Raw genomic sequence first — 23365 nt, 5'->3', positions numbered from 1 at the left:
AACTTTTAAACATTTGGTATTAACATTTTTTTATTATTAACATTCTGAAACTTTGAATATTGAATTTGATTTAATTTACCAAATATTAAAATTATAAAATCAAGTTTTAAATGAAGACAAGTCTCATTGTTATACCGACACTTTTTTCAGTCGTTTTACAGCCAATTCTTAGATCATCAACTTTTATTAACAGTAATCTGTAATGGTAAAAATTAATCCATTTAAAAAATGTATCTGACCATATGACTTTATTAAGTCAGGTCTTGATTTTTGTGAAGCTTTTTATACAATAATTATAAATAATTTTATGTCATCAGGTATTTTAAACAGCCTCGATGATTCGCTTTCAAATTTACGCTCTCCAGTTGGAATAATTTTTCTTTAGTCATCGAGATCATATTTTTAAATAACCATTATGTAGCTTTCAATTTATCTGATCTCGTGAATCACAATTAAATTTGAAATAAAGCAAAAAATTATTCCAGATATAATTGGGTTTCATTGAGGTTTGTGGTTGTGTAAATGTCCGAAGAATTATTAGGCACAATAACCTCCGCACCAACCAGTAGACGCTGGCTCTTCTTCCTCTAGGTTGATATTTCGCTTTCGTCTCACTTCTTCCCATAAACCAGGAGTTTGTAGTATTTTCTCGACCAGCTCTTCGAATGCTGTTTTTACTCCTTCTTTGGTTCGAGCACTTGCTTCAATAAACAAGGTTGAATGTTTTCGTGCCCATTTCAAACCTTCTTCACGGGAAACTTCACGATTTTCTTTGTCGATTTTATTTCCAACAACCATCTTAATCATATTTTCTCGAGTAGAGTAGACTTCCAGTTCATTAAACCAACTTTCCAATTTCATAAAAGTTTCTCTTTTGGTTACATCGTAAACTAGAATTGCTCCATGAGCTCCTCGATAGAAACTTGGCGTTAATGATCGGAATCTTTCTGATCCAGCAGTATCCCAAATAGCAAGCTTAACATTTACTCCGTCTACGTCAAGATATGCAGACTTGAAATCAATTCCTACAAGAAAAAATTAGATAACATTAATTTGTTGAAGTTAATCAAGGTAAAGACGTGAGCAACCAATAAACGGCCTTAACACAATAAAATGGAATGGTAGAAAAGTTTATAATATTCAAAATAATATCAATGTTAAATGAATCTGATTGAGAGCCATGAGACTTTTATGCAAAGGCCTATGTGCATAAATTAAATTTGCTTACCTATTGTAGCAGGAACTTCGTTGTGAAACGTGTCATCAGTGAACCGCAACAACAGACTAAAGACATAATATCACCATAAAATGATATCAAAATACAAGAAAATAAAAAACAAACAAACAATTTAGATCTTATAAAAAAAATATTAGTCATCCACACGATAAGTGAATAGCAAAATTTCTTACCTTGATTTTCCAACATCACTCTCACCAACAATTAAGATTTTAAGAACTGTCAAAAAATCTTTATCTCCGTCAGCCATATCTTATTATGTTATAATTAGAATAAAACAATTGAAATGTAATTAAATGACAAAATAAAACGAATAAACCAGCCAATAACAATAATTAGAATTGAACATAACCAGTGTTGAAAAATGACAATGTATCTAACATAAACAAAAACAACTCAAGGGACTGTTACATAATAACAATTTGAACTAGCAAGTCTATCAGATACAAAGATTACAACTCTTTGATCAGATGATTGATCATTTCATATTCAATTGAAAATAATCAAATTATCAAAGATATTCTTTACTCCGATTAAATTAATCAACTCCTTGTGAAATTTAGTTACATTGTAATGTTTAAATTTGACCAGTTTAAATTTCTAGCCTTCAATTCATTAAAAACTCTGTTCTTAAACCCAAAATTGTACAATTAATCCAAACCTTCAACTGTTTCTTACAAATCCTCCAACAAATTAAAGACTATAATATCAAGAATCAAGATCAGTGCAATAATATTATATAATTAGAAACCAATTATACCGAAATGCCTGAAAAACCTAATCGTCAAGTTCAATACCAAACGCTGGTTCAAGGGAAAAGATGTTTAAAAATTGAAGCAAATGTAATTATCTGGTCAACTTTTCACCAATAAACCCTGGTTCGCTCATTAATTATATTTCATGATCTATAAAGTCGGAAGTAAATATAAAATATACAGAAAGAGAAGAAAAAGATAATTTTTTCTAGGAATAATATGAATAGAGTTTCAAATTGATTATCTAGGAAGGAGTCAAAAAGTTTATTTCATTCACATTATCTGTTTATTAGGTAACTTCAGTTGTTCATGGGATCATCAGAAAAGGTCATTGGCCTTTCATCAAAGTAAATACATTTTCTACTACTGATCAAAAGGGTGAATCAATTCGATTATGCAGATTGGTAGAGACCAAGCAATGGAAAGGCAAAATTACCTGTGGAAAAGGTTAACCCAATAAACGGGGAACAGGAGGAGGAATGATGATGATGATGATAATATTCGTGACTGAAGCTTACAATTTTTATAATTGAAGAAAAGGACGATTACATGATGAGAAGAAAGAGGAAAGAGAGAGAAAGTACAGGACGAATAAACAAAAATCACTATTAATATCTATGGTTACATCGAGTAACAACAGTAGCTTCTCAATGAGTTGAACCATCATCTGGTGTCACTTTCAGTTCTCCCAACTTTTTTCTCTTTCGATTCTGACTTTTCATTTTGATCTTCTTCAGTTGATTAAAACTTTAAATTAGATTAACATCACACACAAATAAAGGTTTTTCAATGTTTTTAGAAAGTCTTTTTTCTTCTTCATTCAGTTTGGTGAAACTTTAGTTAACCCATTGAACGAGTATCAAAGTTTAACACCTCATCATTGCCAACAAATTCATCCTTAATTATATGCTTTCCAATTTGGCTGCTCTTTGATTATAAAGTTGAACTTAAACGCGTACAGAAATTGAACTTAAACTTTCTATTGTGATTTGCAACCGTCTTTTACTGTAATCGTTGAAATGTGATTTATTGCTCCATTTTCAATAATAAACACCAATGAAACATCCAAAGGTAAAGTCGATTTTGTCGTTAAACTCATTTTTAAACCATTCTTAAACTGAAGCTATTAAAACCTGTGGGTTTAAATTTGTGTATAACATCAATGCTAATTTTGAGATATAATTGGGTCATGTTACAGAAAAACTTAGTCCCTGTGCTATCGAATAATGTAAATTAACTAAAAATACTAGATTCTAATCATTTGTCCATAAATTTTAGCCTACAGGTTATACTAGATTAAAAGTTGATTAGCCGCTATTTGCTTTCGAAGCTAATTTTCAGTATTGTGTGATTTTGAGATACTATGCTATCAATTATCATTTTAAAGTAACGATGCTGGAACTGTGTTTATTCAGTGATTTCAGAATGGAAAGATCTGCTCCACGAAAAGAAAAGGTTTACTCGTCTTTCTCATTTAATGAGAAGACTCGTCATAATGGTGTTACTTTCTTGCTTTATTATTTTAAAAAGAAGAGACTTTCTTGGTCAAACAAGTTTCGAATTGCTTGTGAAGACAAAGAAATCTGTGAACTAAACTTTCACCTTTGTTTTCGAATAGCTATTGAGAAATGGCTTGAAGTCTTGTAGATAAGAGAACTGGTCTCTTATTTGGCTAAAAAGGACTCTTTTAGTTAAACAATAAAACTGGAAAGTAACAGCTTAGCGACGAGTTTTCTTATTGAATAAGCTTTGGTCTTATCCTTTTGAAATCACTGTGAATCAACTGTCGGTAATGTCTGAATTAATTAGCTGCAGTAAACAACCTGTTGATAGTTTTCCCATTTCAGTTTTAACTTTCATAGTCTAATCCATTCTTGGTCACATAGGTTTTCACTTTGCACCCAATTGACCAGACAATCAGGGATCCTCGATGGGAACCAAGTGCTGCTCGCTCAACCGATTATCCAGTTAACATTGAAAATGGAAAATTTGTTCCTCATTATATCCCTCCAATTGCATACTTTTATCCTACTTCAGCTGATTTTACTCCAGAGGAGCTTCAAGAATCACAATTAAGCTTGAGAGAGGCGATTCTCAAAGAACGCTTATCTAAAAGCTATAGATCTCCAGACACCAAATCAGTCCATAAACCAACCGATCTCTTCTTTTTAATCCTTCTTGTCCTGTTTTTTGGCTTTTTGGTAAGCTTTTCCATCAAATTTTTAACTTTTATCACAACGAACAATGTTGAGTATTAAGTGATTCACCTAACTCGAGCTCAACAACTTGTACCTTTGCTTTTGTCCACTCAATAGTCACTTTGAGGCGAAAGTTAAATTTCGTTTGAAAATGCACCAGCACATTTCAACCAGTGACTGTTGGGTTGTTTCACTCTCTTTGTTGTCCAGACAGATATTTAATTTCAATTTATCTCCGTATTCATGACAGGGTTACTTGTTATTTGAGGCAATTGTGATCAAACATTCAAATCCAAATTTAATATTGCACGGCTATGATAACTGGGGCAACATCTGTGGCCAAAAGAACCGTCCTCTTGATAATGTACCTTACTCAGGACAAGATATGTTCCGTAAGCCTTATCTTTTAATTTATTTTGGAACCAATCGAACAACTCGAAGAATTTGTGTTGAAAATTGTAATGAAGCCATTTTCATGTAAGTCTTTCCAATTCGCATAAACATTGGATACTTTTCCTCTAATCTGAGCGAACCTAGAAGCAAATAGATTCAACACATTTGTTAATTAATCTTCATTTTTCTTGCAATTTAAAAGTAAAACAACATTTAACCGATGCTTACCTCGTCGAGTGGGACTTGAAAACTTGGCCAGTACAGTTAATTATACCAGAGGAATAATCGATTCCATATCATCGGATATAATTTTGTGTTTCAAAGAGCTTGTTTACCTCTTCATTGTTTCCTTTGTTTTTGCTTTACTCCTGGTTATTTTGATAAGGTTTATGGCAAGTTTAATCATTTGGTTTACGTTGATCATTTTAAGCATTGCTTTAATAACTGGAACAACTCATATTTGGTAATTAACTTTAATTAATTAATTTAAAAAAGTGTCACTTATAAAGAAACTGTTTTTGTTTTAACGATTTTTTAGGCTTTATTGGGGAGATTTGAAATTCACAAATAACTCAACCGCCAATATTACTCAACCTAACCTTATCTCAGACTCTGAGCCAGACAAAGCTGAAAGATGGCTTGTTTACTGTATTGGAGCAACCGTTTTTACTGTGAGTAAACATTTTACCAGATTTTATTTTGATTATTTTTATTGTTTAAATAGATTAACTCAACCATAAATTGTCCAAATTTAGCATTGAAAATTTCAAGTTTTACTGAAAATGATTCCATTCTAAAATTGGAACAAGCTTATGAAATGAAATGCTAAATCTATTTTTTTACTTAAAAATGCCTTTTTGTTTGCTTTTTTGCTTTTCGATATTTTTATCAGACGATATTTCTTCTGGTTCTTCTGGTCATGCGAAAACGGATTCAATTGGTTTGTCTATTGTTCAAAGAAGCTGGTAAAGCCATTGGTTCAATGCCTCTTCTACTGTTGCAACCAATATTGGTAAGTCCAGTTATTAGCCATGTTTTTGCATAGGCAAACAATTTTGCATAAAATCTTGAATGTTGCTATTAATGAACCTAATTACTCCACTTGAATGATATTTTCAGCAAGAATGGTTACATATCTCTATTAGTGAACACCTAGAAATTGATATTGAATCTTATTGAACCAAAATGTTGTGTATTAACCCTCACCAAGAGTCATTATTACCTAAAAATGATTGAAAAGAAGAGAAAGAATCATGTCATAGAAAATGAGTTTTGAATAAAAAAACTTCGTACATTTGTAAAAGTCAATACATTCGGAAACAAGAATGTAAACAATTGGTCGCTTTTGTTCGCATTATTGATATTTCCAAATGTATTGATATTCAAAGAAAGTTTTCTTGAGTCCAAACTCATTTTCCTGACTTCATGATCAAATTTTTCTTCGCACAATCATTTCAGATTGTCAAAACTTGCACTAAACATGTATTAGATCACAATTGCTAATAAACTACAATGTTAGAATGTTAGAATCTACAAGAAACTCAACCGAAAACTGAAATCGGTCTAATGTTAAATCTGGTCTCTTGTCTGAACCAGTTTTTCATTTAGAGCAAATAAAGCTGAAAATTAACATTCAAGTGATGAGCCTTATCATTAACTGAGAAAGCCTTTGCCTTTTGGGAACTATTTCAATAATTCATTTTCAATATTCCATATTTCTTAAGAACTACTAGAATTTTTAAGATGTTAAAGTTCTGATACCAAAGTTGATATGATAGCTTTATTCAGTTATTATCTGTTTAGGTGTTCTTTAAATTACTGTTTCCGATGAGTGTAAATTCTTGTTCATCGTCATCAGATTTTTTATTCTGAGCCATTTATCCTAAGGTTTCTGTTTCTGCATCATTGTTTTCAATCTTAATTCAGTTATATTAATGTGATATCACTAATATTTCATTCTAATCCATAATTTTTATCGCAGACATTAATTATCTTATGTGGACTCGGATTTCTTTGGTTTATTGGGACTCTTTATCTAATGTCAAATCGTATACCCATGGTTGATCCTGAATCTGGTTTTGTTGTCTACGGATTCGAACCACTTTACTCAGTAAGTTTTTATCCAATCATCCAGTTTTACTTTACACTTTATCCACGAGTCTTGAACTTTAATTCAACCTGCAAACAGTTATCATGCAAATTATACATTAAAAACATTGACAATCATTAAACGAAGGTTTCAATGAAAAATATCAAATGAAAGTTCAATGATCTCGAGATTCACATAGATACATATGTATTTACCTAGCATTCTGTTATTCGATTATGTTGATTACATTTTTTCATTTTCATATTGCTATTAGTATGTTAAATGGATCAATATATTTGCCATTCTTTGGTTAATCTATTTTGTAACTGCCTGCCAACATTATGTTATTGCTGGTTCCGTTTCCAAATGGTTCTTTCAAAGGTAAAACCGATTTCACCTGAAAATTTTCTCTAAAATTTATCCTTTTTTCCACATTTACAGGGACAAAAGTCAACTCAACTACCCGATATTTCGCAGTATGCTTGAACTGATAAAATATCATCTTGGATCGATTGCTCTTGGATCTCTTCTCGTTGTTGGAATGAAAATTATTAGATTGTTGTTTAAGAAAATCGAGACTCTGTAAGTGTCATCCATCCTAATTATTCAGTTATATTTATCAGTATCTTTTTTTTTATTCAGAACCAATCGTACAAAGGATTCCCTTGGATGTATGAATAAATTCTGTTACTTCTTTTTCTGGATTTTTGAAAAGTTCCTGATTTACATCAACAAAAATGCTTACATTGTCATGGGTTGGTTCAAGTTTTACGTTTTAATAAGCTTTTAATGTTTTTTGGTGTCTAATGTTTTATCTTTTTTTGCAGCAATTCATGGTTACTCATTTTCAACTTCAGCCAAAAGAGCATTTTCCATTTTATCATCAAATACTCTTAAAATTGCGACCATCAATTCAATTGGAGATTTCCTTCTTCTTCTGGGCAAACTATCGGTCATTTCATTGACACTCATTGTAGGCACTGAATTAACCAAGGAAAAAATGGACAAACTCAACCATCCTTGGTCACCTTTACTCGTTTCAGCAATTTTTGCCTATTTCATTTCACACTGTTTCCTCGCGGTCTATGAGGTAAAATTAGACAAAAGTATTTCCAAAATACATTAACATCTTTTAGAGCAATTGTAATACATAATTTTATTTTTAACTAAACTATTTATGGACTAATATCAATTTTCCGAGCTCTTGTTATAAAACCAGCAATCGATTCTCCCTCTGCTTCAATTAATAAGCTGCTACATAGTGATAGATTCAATTCATCTCAGAAATTTGTTTGAATTTTAATGATACATTCGTTCATTAGCAATCTCCATGTTTTCAAGCTCTGTTTTTATTGAAGTATATCATGATATTTACTTGTTTTTTTATTTCTCTTTATTCATTTAGATGACCATTGATACGTTATTCATCTGTTTTTGTGAAGAAACATCCAATGAAAGTGAAACCTCAATTGAATATGGAAATGGCGATTTTAGATACGAACGCAAAAGATCACTAATGTAAATGGAAACTGTAGCACTTCAGCAACAATTCAGCTCAAATGGATTTCAATCTGTTATTAGTTTCTCCTTTTTACCGTTTTATACCCATTTTTATATCTCTTTTGCATTTTGCCATTTGTATTCCAATTGTTTCATCAAAGTATATGCAAAAAATTTAAATTGTTTCCCTGTAAAATCATGTAAATAGTGATGGCAATAATTCAATCCCAAAGACTTTATTAAAAGCGAAAGTTAAATGTCAACAAATTTTTTCTTTTTTCATTACAATAATTTTGTTGTGAATTGATTGGGAGGAAAAAATTAGCAAATGTTTCTATTTTGTAAATTTGATATCAGAAATATTATTAATATTTACATTTGCTTGTTTCTTTTACCTCATGTTTTATAATAATAACTTTGGTTATACAAAAATATGGACATTAAAAGTGATAAGGAAGTCATCAAAAGCCATCAATATTGATTGAAATACATTATGAATTGATAAAGGTAATTCATTTTTAGCCAGTGTAAAATATATACTCATCTAGAAATGGATTGTTTGGTGGGTCATTCATACAACTCATGGATCGATACAGAGGCGATGATAACAAAGAAGACAATAAACGTTGAAATGATAGTTTACTCATTACATAAATAAATATATCAGTTACTCATCTTTGTATCTCATTTTTTTCAATACTTTCATCGACATGAATTTCTGATTTCGTTTTGCAGGACAATGAACCTTTCTCTTCAATTAATTTTAGGCATAAATTATTTAGGAAAAGATTAGTATTGAACTTTCAAAGAAATCAATTATTTTGGTTTCGATTTGATTCATTGTCAAATAATTTACTCATCAATAGCAAATTAATTATAAAGCAAGTTAATTAGACACCAATAGCAGTACTATTAACGCCAATAAAGATCCCAACACTCTTCATGACAATTGTACTTCTCGTCTGTTACCAGTATTTTTATGGCAAGAAAGTTGGTTTGTGGTTTGTATGGATATTAAACCTGAGTCCCTTAGTGCGATTTAAAAGTTTCTCTGATCAACAGTTTTCGAAAAAATCGAGGTCGAATTTAAAACTTAGATCGACTTTTGTACAGTTATGGATGCAGATTTTCTTATTAAACTTGTTAACATGATGAAGCATTTGATGTTCAATCAGAAAATAAACTTATTTTGAGGAATAAAACTTTCCGTTTTCTGTAAAACAAATATGTTCGATTTTTAGGTAAGCTTCCGCCATTCTGTGACCGTAAGAGTTAGAGAGCTGAAACTTCTTATCTGTGCATAAAAATTGTTGGATCGATTCATGGACCGAATACGCTTTTAAACTTATCGACAGTTCTCTTGATTTTGGCCATTGATCTTAAAACTTTGAGCTTCGATATTTCGAGAATAGTGGCACCTACAGGCGTCATTCTTTCACTAATTTAATCCTAAGCTAATTGTTAATTCAATTCGATTTACTAACTCTCCATTAGCGCATTTGGGTCATGATTTTTGGGTTTTAAATGAGCGAGAAACAGCTTATTCAACAAAACAAACTCATCTCAACCCATTTCCTGGTTAATAAACCAATTTGCTGTTTAAACTTACAACTGCAATGCAAAGATCACTGCCAAAGGCTCAAACATTTGAGCTAAGAGTTGAGACTCGGTAGGTTTGTAGGGACATGAAACCTAAATCCTTTTGTCCGATTCAAAGGCTTCTCCGATCAACAGTTCTCGAAAAAATCGAGGTGAAAGTACAAACTTCGATCGCCTTTTGTACAGTTATGGAATTAGATTTATTCATGAAACTCATGTTGTTAATAAAGCTTTTAATTGTCAATCAGAAAATGTACTTATTTAGCGAAATAAAACTTTCCATTTTCTGTAAAAACGATGATTTCGATTTTCATTTAAACCGAAATTTTCCTGTGACCAAAATAGTTAGCAAGCTGAAACTTCTCATCTGCTCATAAAATTATTTGTTCACGACATAGATTGAATATTTTTCTTAATTTAATAACAGTTCTCTTGATTTTGGCCATTGGACTAAAAAACTTTGAACGTCAAAATTTCGAGAATGGCAAAGCCTACAGTCCTCAGACTTTGACCAAACATTAGTTTGCATTATGGGCTAAAAATGATAAGACTAGATGCTGAATAAAATCTGTGCTCATACATTTAATAATGAATATCCTTGTTACACATAAGATTTGTGTTTTAACTTTATAAATCAAGTTTAAAATCTGGTAACAAACGTAATACAATGCTCTAACGTTTTTGTGGGATTTTGAATAATTTAATGTTTCGCCATATTATAGTCCAAGATAAAATCTAATGTTTAGTCAAAGTTTGATGATTGTAGGCTGGGCCATTCTCGAAATATTGAGGTTCAAAGTTTTTTAGGCCAATGGCCAAAATCAAGAGAACTGAACAAAAGTTGAAAAAAGTATTCAATACACGTCGTTACCTAACAATTTTTATGTAAGGAGAATAAGTCTCAGCTTGCTTACTCTTTTGGTCACAAGAAAAGGTCGGTTTCAATGAAAATCGAAGTTATCGTTTTTACAGAAAACGGAAAGTTTTATTTCCCAAAATAAGTACATTTTATGATTGACAATCATAAGCTTCATCAACAAAATGAGTTTAATGAGAAAATTTGCTTCGCTAGCTGAGCAAAAGGCGGTCAAAGTTTAAACTTTCACCTCGATTTATTCGAGAACTGTGGGTCAGAGAAACTTTTGAATCGGACAAAAGGATTCAGGTTTCATGTCCCTACAAACCAGACTAGTTTTCACTTGAAAGAAATTAATTTTTACCCTCTTTTTGCCCATTAATATTTCGGTTTGAGTCAATTTGTGCATAAATGAAAGATGTAATTTTAAGTTATTGATGAAGAGCTGTTACCAAAAAGACACAACAAACACAATTGTGAGATTTATCCACAAATTGACTCTAATTGAAATATTAATGACCAAAAAGAGGGTTAAAATCAATTTCTTTCGAATTTAGATTAAACTGGATTGTTGAGATTGATAAACTGAATCCATTGGTACTATTTAATTATTCATCCGATGAACAGTTTTCTAGAAAATCGAGGTCAAAAATAAAACTTCGATCGACTTTTGCTCAGCTATGGAATTACCTACATCAATAAAACTCATTTTGCTGATGAAACTTTTGATTGTCAATCAGAAAATGTACTTATTTCGCGAAATAAAACTTTCCATTTTATGTAAAACACATAAGTTCGATTTTCATTTAAACCGACTTTTTTCTGTGACCATCGGAGTTAGCAAGCTGGAACTTCTTATCTATCTATAAAATTCATTTGTACACATCAGAAATTAAATACTTTTTCCAATTTATGTTCAGTTCTCTATATTTTGGCCATTAACCCGAAAACTTTGAACCTGAATAGTTCGAGAATGGTTTAGTCATCAATCACCAAACTTTAACCAAGCATTAGATTTTAGCATGGGTTTGAATATATTGAAATATTAAATTATTGAAAATTAAAGACAAAAAAGTTAGAGCTTTGATTACTATTGATACCAGATTTTAAACTTGATTTATAAAGTTCAAACACAAATCTTATGCGTTAGAAGAATATTCATTATTAAATGAATAACCACAGATTTTATTCAGCATTTAGTCATATTTTATGTTAGCCCATAATGCAATCTAATGTTTGGTCAAAGTTTCAAGATTGTAGGTTATGCCATTCTCGAAATATCGAGGCTCAGAGTATTTGGGTTAATGTCCAAAATCAAGAGAACTATTAATGAATTGAAAAAAGTATTTAATTCAGGATGTGAACAAATAAATTTTATGAACAGAAGAGAAGTTTCAGCTTGCTAACTCTTTCTATTACAGAATGGCGGAGGTTGAAATAAAAATCGAATTTATGTGTTTTACAGAAAACGGAAAGTTTTATTTCGCGAAATAAGTACATTTTCTGATTGACAATCAAAAGCTTCATCAGCAAAATGAGTTTCATGAAAAAATCTTCTTCTAAAGCTGAGCAAAAGTCGATCGAAGTTTCATTTTTGACCTCGATTTTCTAGAAAATTGTTCATCGGGTGAATAATTAAATAGTACCAATGGATTCAGTTTTTCAATCTCAACAATCCAGCTTAATCTAAATTTGAAAGAAATTAATTTTAACCCTCTTTTTGCTCATTAATATTTCAATTAGAGTCAATTTGTGGATAAATCTCACAATTGTGTTAGTTGTGTCTTTTTAGTAAAAACTCTTGGTCAGTAACTGTTGTAGTTGTCAATCAACAACAGCATAATAGCGAAGCTGTTTCTTCCACCTCCAATCTTCAACATCGGAAACATTGGCTACTTTAAAAGGTAATTAAGTCAGTCAACTGTCGAGCTAAATCATTATGAAGTATCTTTAAACGACTTCGTCTAATGCGTCTTCTGTTGATGCTGTCCACCGAATCCATTGAAATAAAGAGACTATTTGAGATGGAGCTGACCAAATAAGCTCATCGCTATTATCCTCTTTACCAAGACAGTCAAATAAATCAGTTTTCAGTGATTTAGATACTTCACTCTCCACATTTCGAAGCCAATTTTCAATCTCAATTGAGCCACCGTTGAAATTGACTGCAATTGGAGATCGAAGGCGAATCTGTTCACCTTCAGGAGACTCAACAGCAACAGAATTATTTCCACCGAACAAAATCTTGGTAATTGTATTATTAAACAGTTTCTTTAACAAACCCGATTCAGTTATGGATGTTTTACCAGCCAAGACAAGAAGTAAATCATCATCGGCAAGAAAATAGAATCTAGGAAAACGATTTCTCGACTCTTCCATGAAAAGGTTCAACTTTTTCTGACAAGAGGCTAAATGTTGATCAATGGAGGATAACCGTTCAGACAAACCAGAAATTCTCAAAAGTCTAACAACATGACAATCAGTTTCAATTGTTTTCATTATATTGATGAAGTCTCTTGAAGCCAAAGTAAAAGATGAATCGTTGAAAATTTCTGGTCCTTGGTTTCGACTATAGATTGGCTCAAGATAAGTCCATTTACGTTGAACCGTATTTAGAGAGTTAATCAATGAATTAAGACCAGTTAACCGAGCTCACTGCGAACCGATTCAAATTGTTGCTGCAACTCTTCAAGTTGTGAAGGATTTGGATTACCTCGAGATTTAATTATTTTCCAGTTTTGGGTTAAACTTTCAAGACTTTTAACCGTTTCACCTGATCTAGTTTCGAGCCGTGATCGGAGTAAATGTTTAGAAGAAGCGATAAGAGACTCTCTGTTGTCAAAAAGACTTTGAAATCGACCATATTTCTCGTTTAAATCAGCCAAGTTTGGGATTGATTTAGCAGACCATTTACTGAAGAATTGACATCACTGAAGAACTTTCAGTAAGTTGAAGTTATTGAAATGATTGTTAAGCTCGGTAGGCATGGACTCATTGACTGTTTCTCGTCGCAATGAATTAATTAAAAGTCGTTTGATTTCACTGTAAATCCGATCGACAGAGGCTTAAATAATTTGCTCTATTTCACCGATTTTGCACAAATTCAGAGATTTTCAATTTTTTTTAAAAACTGCTCTCAAATGGTCAAAAACCACGAGAAGAGTTAAAGTACAATGAAGATCATTTTAAGGTTTTTTAGCTTTGATTATTTATTAATGTAAATAGTTTTTTAAAGGAAAAGTCCAGAGGTTTGAAACTGGTAGACGAGTTCAGTTGTATTAAGATCAGCTTGCTTTGCACATCGTTTAATAAGCAATCTAACAATAGAAAAGATCAATCGATTAGTGTTTTTTTACGCGACAATTTGTCAAAACAACCCGAGTACAACAAACTCACCCAGAGTATTCAAGGCACTGGCCTTTAGGCTTAACTTGTTGGAAACACTTGGTTTTCAAAACATTGAAGTAAATCATTCCAAATAAAGTGGCTTCCATTTCAGTTTGACTCGCTTTTTTCAGGCAAGTTTTCAGTTGCAAATCACAATCACAGAGAGAACTGCAAATGAAAATCATAATTCATAAAATATCATTAGTCGATCAATTAGTTTTCCCATTTGTTTCATTACAAATGAAATTATACTCTTGGGCTCAATAAATTTCGAGAATCGCTTATGATGGAAATTAATGTTTTGTTAAAATCCTATAACTTTGAATTGTGATTGAATATTGAATCGATTTGGATTGCAGAAGATTTAAATGTAGTTATTCAATCTGATATTTAATTGTTTTGTCAATCAATCATGCAATGTTTCTTCTGGTAATATCAAGGTTCAAAAAGTCGAACAAGTTAAACTAAATTGAAAGACTTATTTTTTAATTTCCTTCAAGAATCGCTAATTTTTAATTGTTGAACTTTCAAGTCTAGTGATGATAAACTTGAACTGATCATGTTTGACAAATAAAATTAAACGGATAGAATGGTTGTAGACATAAAAGTCCAACTCTTGAATTTCACTTGACTGAACTCACCTTGAATAAGCTTGAGTATTTTTCAAGCCGTATTTGGATTGAAAAGCGTCAATATACATTGGACAGTAGTCATGATCACGGCAACATTTGTCTGTCTCAACCCTAACACCTAAGTCATCGTAACCCGATGAACGATTTCCAGGTCCACACCATTTGGTTCCAGGAGCAATCATATTACTTGATAAACCAAATAGGTTAGAGAGTGGTTTTGGTGGTAAGATTGAGCTGGGTTTAATACTATTACATGATTTAACCAGAGTATTGAAGGAATCTTGGTCAATCGGAATAAGAGGATCAGTAGCCGAAGTCAATACTCCATTAACACCATCTGGGTCACTAATAACTGAACAGTTTACAATCGATTTCTCTAAACTGATGGATGAATTGTCGATGGAAACATAAACAAGACTCGATTTGGAATCGGTTGTGTAAATGAAATTGTAAAGGTCAGCTGCGTTTACAAGTGAAACCAGTGAAACAAGGGAAACGATTAGACTTGTCAAGAGCATTTTTAACCACAAAACGAGTCAAGTTTTAACCATAAAGGCAAATTGACAGTTAAAGATGTCGATGAACAATGATCAAGTTAATTGTCATAATTTTTTATATATAATCCAGCGAAAACAGTAATGATAATGGAAGTCGCTCAATATCACAATTAAAATCCAAAATTGATTCAGTTAGACATTTAGAAGCAGGATAAATGAAGACGATTCAGGTGATTTTGATTTCTCTATTTCTAACAATGTATTAATAACAACTGATTTTAATGTGTTTGTTAAAAGATGAGCAATAATAAAACAATTATTTTGTCTAATCAATGTGAATTGGTCATGTTTATGAAGAAACAAAAAAGCTCTACATTTACTGGAAATTCAAATTATCTGAATTATAATTACAAATTGTGTGGCAGCTCAAAACATTGTTATCAATGTTTGATCGGGAAATGTTTCCTACAAAACCTTAGCTGATTAATTGTTACAATCGTTTGTCAGATATTCAAATTACCATGTTGATAGCCTTTGGATTTTGAAGAGCAAATTAACCTTCATTAATAATAAATTGTCTCAACCTTCAATTAGCGAATCGATGCAATTCACGGTTAATGGCGATCAAAATGAGTAATTGATTGTTGATACATTTGTATGAGTGCTAACCCAATGGATACACTATTGTATGATATTTTCAGAGTTAAATAAATGACGATATTAAGTGTTATCAAAAAGATTTTGGTTTATTTAATTGCAAGAAATAGTCACATACAATTAAAAATGTATTACAAAAAGTCCTGATTCGGACTTGATCTTGTTCAGCGCAAAATGCTCCAATAATGATTAAAGTAAGACGAGGTAGTTTTTTGATATCCATTGTGGTTTGACTGTTTCAGGCCAAGCCTTGTTTGGTTAGTTCCAGCGTCGGATGGACACATTGACTTTGGAAATGTATTTTACTTGTGGCCATCAAAGGTAAAGATTGAAACCGTCAAAGGTCATAAAAAAAGTTGATTGTGCGGATTCGATTGATTCACATGCTTGAATTTCTGTGGCCCTTGACGGCTCCAATCTTTTTGTACAAGTACGATTTTAAAACTTTTTGGTGAAAGCTCCAAGTCAATAAGTCCATCTAGTGATTGAACAGAAAACTCATTTTATATTGGCTTCAATGGATCCAAAATATAATCATGGATTAACTGGTTCACTGGTTACTTTCCCTCCTCTAACCAGTATAGAGATACGTCGGTTACAGGCTAGTTTGGTTAGTATAACCAGTAACTGTGGTTCTTTCACCCCCAGTTACAAATAACCGGTTACTTGCTGGTTACAAATTTCTTACCGCCAAATTCAAAAATAAAAAGTTTAATTTTTCATCTTTTATCAGCGCCATCTATTAATGTATTTAGAAATCTGTTGTTTACTTTCTTTACTTTCTTTTCAAATTTCCCTCTCAATGTAACCAGCAAGTAACCGGTTATTTTGTAACCGGTTATAGTAACTGGTTATAGTAACCATACTTGGTTACTTTTTCCCCCCCTCTAACCAAGTAACCGGTTACCAGTAACCAACTGGTCTCTAAACCAGTAACTATCCAAATACCAACTCATCTCTTCAGGAGCCACATCCTACTTGTGTAACCCGCTTCATTCAAAAAGATGTCAATTTTACAAAATACAATTCAAAAATTTAGATTAAAATCATAAATATTAAAACCATAATCAAATACAATATCAATAAAATCTCTGGATGCAGTTTTACCATTATAAAAAGCTTATAATATACTAGGTGTTAAAGTCAATAGTGAAACACCAAAAGGCTTGTTACTCCACGATGGGAACAGATATCTGACAAAATTTCCAGCCATACGATAGAGAAATGTGTAAGTTCGTAATTGATTAACCTGAATATTTTGGCCATCTAACTCTAGCCGATCAAAGTCGAAAAGAAAAAGATGCAAGATTCTAAGACTCGAAATCTCGATAACTCATGAACGGTGTGCAGAAAAACTCTGAAAGAATCAATCGACTTGACAAGGTGTTTTCTATGGCGATGAAAAACAATCTATTCAGCTAAATTGTGAATTTCATGCGCTTTGTTATTCAATGGTTGAATTTGGAATCGAGTTTTTAAATATTTTTTGTAAAATTTACATCTTTTTAAATGAAGCGGGTTACATAAGTAGGATGTGGCTTGAGCTCCTAAAGATACAGATATGAGTTAAAGTTTGTGAAAGCTTGTTAAAGTTGTTTATCTTTTTTCTCTGTCTCTTCTTTTTCTTAATCTTTGATTGTGGTTAACTCTGGTTAATTAAATTTTTATCCCTAATGGTTATTAGTTTAATTTTTCCTCCGGAGTCAAATAGTTAAAAGTATTTACTCATTAATTTAAACATTTGGTTCCTTCCTTTGTTATAACTATTTTTTTCTTCCATCATTACCTTTACATTACCTTAAAAATTATTCCTGCTTCTTTCACATTACCATTATGTCGGACAATGTCCAAGGCTCAAATCAAGATTATGGTGAGTATTATTGTTTTTATTAATAATCAAACTTATTCCTCTAGGCTCTGGTTTTAATTGTTGCTTAAATTTTGTTTGATTTCAAGTTTAGTATGGTTAGAAAGGGGGTGGATAAAAACCACTCATCTATACTGTAGCTTAACATGAAATGGGTGAGCCCATAACATAATAACATCGTCAACTCTATCCATAATCTCCAAATAAGGGAAAATAGAAGCCACTTGAATGGTTTTTACCAATCTAATGAATCACAATATTAATATGCATCTACAAATTAATTTAGTAATGTTTCTCTATCTTTTTTTTCAGTTCTCTATCTCTCTTATTCACTCTCGATTACGATTAGGTTATTGATATTCCGATTACTATGGTATTAGCTGAATGATTTGCATTATCTCTCTCACTTCAAACTTGTCTCATTCTGTTTTTTATATTCCTCTGCTCATCAATTTCTGATCTAAATTTATAATTCTGAACTTTTATTTTGTTCTTGTATCCGTCCTGCAATTTCAATCTTCCTGCCTAAAAAAAGTCATTCTTTTTTCTCTGATAACCATCTAACATTACTAATAATGGATCCATTTCATTACAAACAAAGTTAGTAATGAATTTTTGTTACATCATTCCATCTTCATGATTTTTCATTGTGTTACTTTCCTCGCCACGGTTATTTGTTATTTTTTTGTTTCTCATTTCATTCTACTTCACTACTCTTGTTGTCTATTGACAGTGTTATCCCAAGTCATTTGACATCCGTGTAGATATTAGGTGAAAATCTGAGAGTAAAAGAGTGAGTTAGGAACTGACGTTAACGGGAAATAGTGTTGAAGATGAGAAAATCAAAATCAAAAAGTGAGTTTTTATCGTTAAAATATCAAAAGAGTGGAAAAGATTTTTACACGATTTAATCATTATTGTGACACGTTCAAATTCCCAAGTCATTATTAAATTTGTGCCTTTTATTTCTTTTTTTTCTTCTCAAATTTCTTGATATGAATCTAAATTTCATTTGTGCTATACTTTTTTGTTTTAATGTTATACTTATACTGATTGTGCTTCTTTTCTTCACTTTATACAAAACAGGTACAAAAGCATCTCTAAAATCAGCTGATAAATCCAAGCCACCACCTAAAAAACCACCACCACAAGCCCCTTCACAAGACTCTGGAGGAGATATTAGTGCACCAAGACTGCCACCTAAACCTAAACGGGAGCAAGCAAGGGCTATTTATGATTATAAAGCGCAAAATGATGATGAACTTACAATTAAAAAAGGAGACATTATTATTATTTTAAGTAAAGGTGTGGAAGATGAAGGTTGGTGGAAAGGAGAACTCAATGGTAAAATTGGTGTTTTTCCGGACAATTATATCGAGGTTATCAAATCACAACCAATGGACGAAGTTATTTTATCACTGAGGACAAAAAAACCGGAAAGATTAAATGAGAAGCCACCTCCTTCTTCTACTGGATCACCAGGAGGCGGAATTGGTTCAACCAATCCAACCGGTTCTCAATCTAAATTAAATAGCGAGGTTGTGAGGAACAATAATAATCTTAAGAGTACTCAACAACAACAAATAGTCACCACCGCCAATACATCGACCAGCAGTAGTATAACAACTAATACTACATCAAATACTAGTACCAGCTTAACGCCAACTAGCGCCATAAATCCATTGACTTCTTTATCAAAAGATGAAGAAGAAAATTTGAGTTTCCTCTCACCTATTGTTCCAACTAAAAAATCCAAATTTCGAGCTCCCGGTTCAATTCCAGTTACTAATTTGATTAAATCCAGTATACTTGGTGGCTCAAAACCAGACGTTGTAACTTCCCATGACACTTCAACCTCTGCAAATAAATTAGAATCTAGTAATAAAGAAAGTAAAAGTGTGCCTGATGGCAGACCAGATTCCTTGTTAAGTGAAAATGAAAATAATTTTGGATCATTGGAAGTCACCAAAAGGCTCAATCATCCTACTGCCAATCGAGTTAAAGGGCCTAATCGTAGGCCACCGTCAATGATTGTTTTAACAAAAGAAGGTGACACTGAGGATGACTTGGAAATTTTTGATGAAGCTAAAGTAGAAAGTAAACAGCAAGCACCTTTATTAAATGCAACCACAGCATCAGTGGCAGCCTCAAATGATACGACAGAGAAAAGTCCTGCAGTGCCACCATGGATGAAAGAATTGAAACGAAGTCAAGCTGAAAGGCGTTTCAAGACAGATACCACTGCTCCCGTTGGAGAGGAAACTCATGGTGCCAATCAAGCGACACCTTTATCTCCTACTAAATCTAATCCATCTCGATCAATTTCACTTCCAATGGAAATAAATGAGACCAACAGTTCATCGACAACAACTTGTCCAGCATCATCTCCTTCAACGATAAGTTCATCATTGCCTAGTAAACCTTTGAAAGCGGTAAAACCTTCCGGACCAGTGTCTTCTTCTCCAAGCTCAAATTCATCTTCCACTCCACCACCACCCAAAAGCTCCAGTATTGGTAATATTGGCATTAAATCTGCTGATTCTAGTGTGTCATTCAGCAAGGGCGTCTCTGATTTTTCTGATATTCAAACTGAACTGAGTAATTTGAAAAAATCAATGGTACCTCGCAAAGATTATGAAGATTTGGTTAAAAAGGTAAAGTTACTTTGTTGTTAATCTTTCAAACCATAATTTACTCATTTAAACTTATTATCATTTTCATGAGTTGAATGAATGACGTTAATTATGATGTTTTAAAAAGTTCACTTTGCCCTTTTTGTCTTGTCAAAATGAAAGGAGGCAACAACTTTTCAAATGTTAACTAGAACAATAAGGCAAACCTTGTTGACAGCTTATTACAATGGCTTCATTTAGCATCTTCTAGTCATCAACTGGTCCACCGATTAGAGTATCATCTTAAACATTAAAACAAGTTAAAAAAAAGGTTTCTCATCTTTGGTCTAAACCTAGTTAAGAGGAGAGACAATCTACTCAACTCACTTGTTATGTTCATTTTCAAGAAATGATCAAAACTTGCATCCTCTTTTTTTCGCTTACTTACCTTTCTCCATTCAAACAAACCTTATTTATTTGACTATTATTACCTAAACTTAATACTTGATACTTTAACTTTTGACTTACTAGGTAAATGAACTGACTGACATGGTTGAGACGGTGAAGGAGTCCTACGGATCTGTAGTTAGAGACTTAATCAATCAAGTTGCTGAAGCAAGAAAGAATATGGCCACATTGGAAATTGAGGTTGATAGGCTCAGGAAACTTTCAACAACAGTATAGTGAACATGTAACTTCATAGGTTCAGTAGGAGAGGAAAGTGGTGAAAATAATAAGAAAGAAGAAAAAAAAATGAAAAGCTTTCTAAAAAAACATGTTCGCTCGATTTCACACAATTACAAACATCACATACAAAAAGCACATCTATCAACAAATTAACTCGATAATTTTTGCCACTTTGTCCCTTTGACGGATTAACTAACTATAATCAACGCTTAAAACACCAAGAGCATCAACTTGAACATTTATACACAAATGACAAAACAAGGGAGATGTTTGGTATTAGAAGCGCTTCAAAGTTCAACACGAAAAACCTCAAGAAAAATGCTGCAAATGGAAATCAATTTAAAGCCAATACAAGCGTATAAATTTGATTATTTATCATCGCTACTAAAGGGAAGCTATTAATTAATCACCAAATTTTCCAATATCAAGATGAATTAACCTTGATTCCAATTAGTCCGTTCATTTTGATCATTTTTTTTACCTATATATATGATGATTAATCAATATTTTCACCTAAATGCGAGTATATTAACCACTGTTAATCGTTTTCATTGGCAATGTTGGTTATTTTGCAAAACCTGACCGTTTCTATTGCTGTTTGAAAAAAAAAAGATATTTTTGTTTTGTTTTTGTCTCTCCTTTTCTCGCTTATGTCTTCTTAAAGAAACAACACAAAAAATAAGTTTATCTGTGATCTTCAAATGTTGTCGCTTGTTTATATTTGGCAACAAGACGAAAAAGAAAAAGAAAATGAAACAAAAACGAATCAAGGCTTATAACTCGATGAGAATATATTTATATTTACATTAAAAAACACAGTCCATCAACGATCTGTATGCCTTGGATTATATTAATGAAAATGAAAAATTTTATGCATTACCGATACTCATTTTATTCATTTCGCTGATCAACACCACCCACTTTTTTAATCACTATCATCTATTTTTACCTTTTAACAATAATCTCATTTTGCTAAAAATGAATAACCAGAAAAGGTTCAAATGGGGGGATTTAGAGAGATGAAATGTTTATGATGGCTTGAATGAGCATCAATTGAATGACTGGTTGATGAAGTTGATCAAATTATCCTTTTATATTGAATGCCGGAAGAAAGCAAATCATTATCATCTGAACTCTCCAATCCTCTCTTCTTATTGTCCTTTTTTCTTCACCTGTTTCTCCCTTTTTTTCGACAATCCGGTTAAACATGTTTACAAAGTATCAAATGATTCTGAATTTGATAAACCTCATAGTTGAAAGCTTTCTTTTTGATTATGTCAAATTGGACAACTCAATTTATTTCATCTCTTTAGGTTTAGTTCAAGTAATTTTAGAGCCAATTTATATGAGTTGTATTGAGTTGGTTACAATAACTTTAACGTGCATGGCCTTTTGTTGAAGAAAGGTGAGACTTTCATTTAGTGATCCAATAACTTTGGTTATTTATTTAATGATTGTTTTCATTTTCATCAGCAGTAAATATTTTTTTATGGTCGAAAGTTTGGGCATAATCTTATTTTTATTACTTGTCAATGTAATGAATTTACTGTCGATATTTATACTTAACAATTTCACAAACTTCATTCACTATTTCACATTATTTTCTCTGGGTAATCTTTAGTTGCAACTTTCTCACCCATTTATTCAATGGTGCCGTCTTTGAGCATTATTAATTCAGTTTTAAAACAGGAATACGGGATCCTTGAATAACTGGTGATTTTGCTTTATATTGAGCTATGGTGGGAGATTTTTTTTCAACTGAGTTGGTGACTTTTGAATTGCTACGAAGAGGCAGTTTAGTTGAAATTATCTTCAATTTAGGCGATCGGAGTAAAGGCGATATAAGCTTAATTTTTTCAACTCGGGTCTTATGTGGTACTTTCTTGGATGATTCATTTGGAACATTGACTTTGCCTGCTGGAATGAAAGGAGACTCAATGGCTAAATTTTTAAATCGAGAAACCATTGACGTAAAAGGTGTATAAATAGGACTATGATTTGTACGTCCAGAGACTTGGTGTAAAAGCAATGATTTGTGTATTTCAGTTGGGCTTTCGAAGCGGTTTGGTAACTTTGTCGGGACTTTGTTCTCCTTCATAACAGAACAGCTTGGAGAAGAGCGTGTACGGTTTATAGTGGACGGTTTTATTGGTTGGGGATTGACATCAGGCGAGAAGACAATCAATGGCTCGTCAATGAGGATTCTTTTCCTACAAGAAACATTCCTTGACATTGACTTTGTCCTACTAACAGAAAAGTGAGGCGTGAATATAGATCCTGGTCCAGTGTGAGGAACAAGCGGTGAGTTAGATAGTAGTTTGGGTAAAGAGTTTTGTTTAGAAGTTGATTTTAACCCAGGAGATATCTTTTTAGATGATTTCAATGAAGAACCTGAAGTT

General features: G+C 32.2%; 4 protein-coding genes and 1 long non-coding RNA gene across 7 annotated transcripts; 2 read left to right on the top strand and 3 right to left on the bottom strand.

The window, feature by feature from the left end:
• Positions 1-51: 51 nt before the first annotated feature.
• On the bottom strand, positions 52-1586 carry LOC107370211 (ras-related protein Rab-18-B). The gene is made up of 3 exons (XM_015938198.3): positions 1411-1586; positions 1229-1284; positions 52-1025 (listed from the first exon to the last, which is right to left on the bottom strand). The coding sequence occupies exons 1-3, from the start codon at positions 1485-1487 to the stop codon at positions 538-540; spliced, it is 621 nt and encodes a 206-aa protein (XP_015793684.1). The 5' UTR covers positions 1488-1586; the 3' UTR covers positions 52-537.
• A 669-nt stretch (positions 1587-2255) lies between these two features.
• Positions 2256-4951, bottom strand: LOC149094627 (uncharacterized). The gene is made up of 2 exons (XR_016198752.1): positions 4812-4951; positions 2256-4723 (listed from the first exon to the last, which is right to left on the bottom strand). It is a non-coding gene; the product is annotated as an uncharacterized LOC149094627 (long non-coding RNA).
• On the top strand, positions 2951-8439 carry LOC107370212 (choline transporter-like protein 1). Its single transcript, XM_015938199.3, has 12 exons — positions 2951-3063; positions 3879-4193; positions 4441-4667; positions 4786-5046; positions 5122-5254; positions 5476-5595; positions 6565-6693; positions 6947-7053; positions 7114-7254; positions 7315-7427; positions 7500-7762; positions 8078-8439. Exons 1-12 carry the CDS (start codon positions 3049-3051, stop codon positions 8192-8194), a joined length of 1941 nt encoding a protein of 646 aa, XP_015793685.1. The 5' UTR covers positions 2951-3048; the 3' UTR covers positions 8195-8439.
• Positions 8440-13810: 5371 nt separating this feature from the next.
• Positions 13811-15226, bottom strand: LOC107370157 (uncharacterized). Its single transcript, XM_015938142.3, has 3 exons — positions 14656-15226; positions 14024-14182; positions 13811-13944 (listed from the first exon to the last, which is right to left on the bottom strand). Exons 1-3 carry the CDS (start codon positions 15162-15164, stop codon positions 13857-13859), a joined length of 756 nt encoding a protein of 251 aa, XP_015793628.2. The 5' UTR covers positions 15165-15226; the 3' UTR covers positions 13811-13856.
• A 2177-nt stretch (positions 15227-17403) lies between these two features.
• Positions 17404-21845, top strand: LOC107370199 (uncharacterized). Of its 3 annotated transcripts, none has more exons than XM_089267627.1 (4): positions 17404-17670; positions 17980-18267; positions 18754-20321; positions 20811-21845. In XM_089267627.1, exons 2-4 carry the CDS (start codon positions 18243-18245, stop codon positions 20961-20963), a joined length of 1746 nt encoding a protein of 581 aa, XP_089123753.1. In that variant the 5' UTR covers positions 17404-17670; positions 17980-18242; the 3' UTR covers positions 20964-21845. The 3 variants fall into 3 exon arrangements, with proteins under 3 accessions (XP_089123753.1, XP_089123756.1, XP_015793672.2); XM_089267630.1 differs by having other exon boundaries at positions 17980-18522; XM_015938186.3 differs by lacking the exon at positions 17980-18267.
• Positions 21846-23365: the final 1520 nt, after the last annotated feature.

Source organism: Tetranychus urticae, chromosome 1 (genome assembly GCF_039701765.1).
Source record: "Tetranychus urticae isolate SD_2017Ah chromosome 1, NJAU_TeUrti_SD_1.0, whole genome shotgun sequence".
In the NCBI taxonomy this organism is placed as follows: Eukaryota; Metazoa; Arthropoda; class Arachnida; order Trombidiformes; family Tetranychidae; genus Tetranychus; species Tetranychus urticae.
The sequence above is the reverse complement of the archived record's forward strand: the minus strand, read 5'-3'. Positions and strand labels throughout refer to the sequence as shown.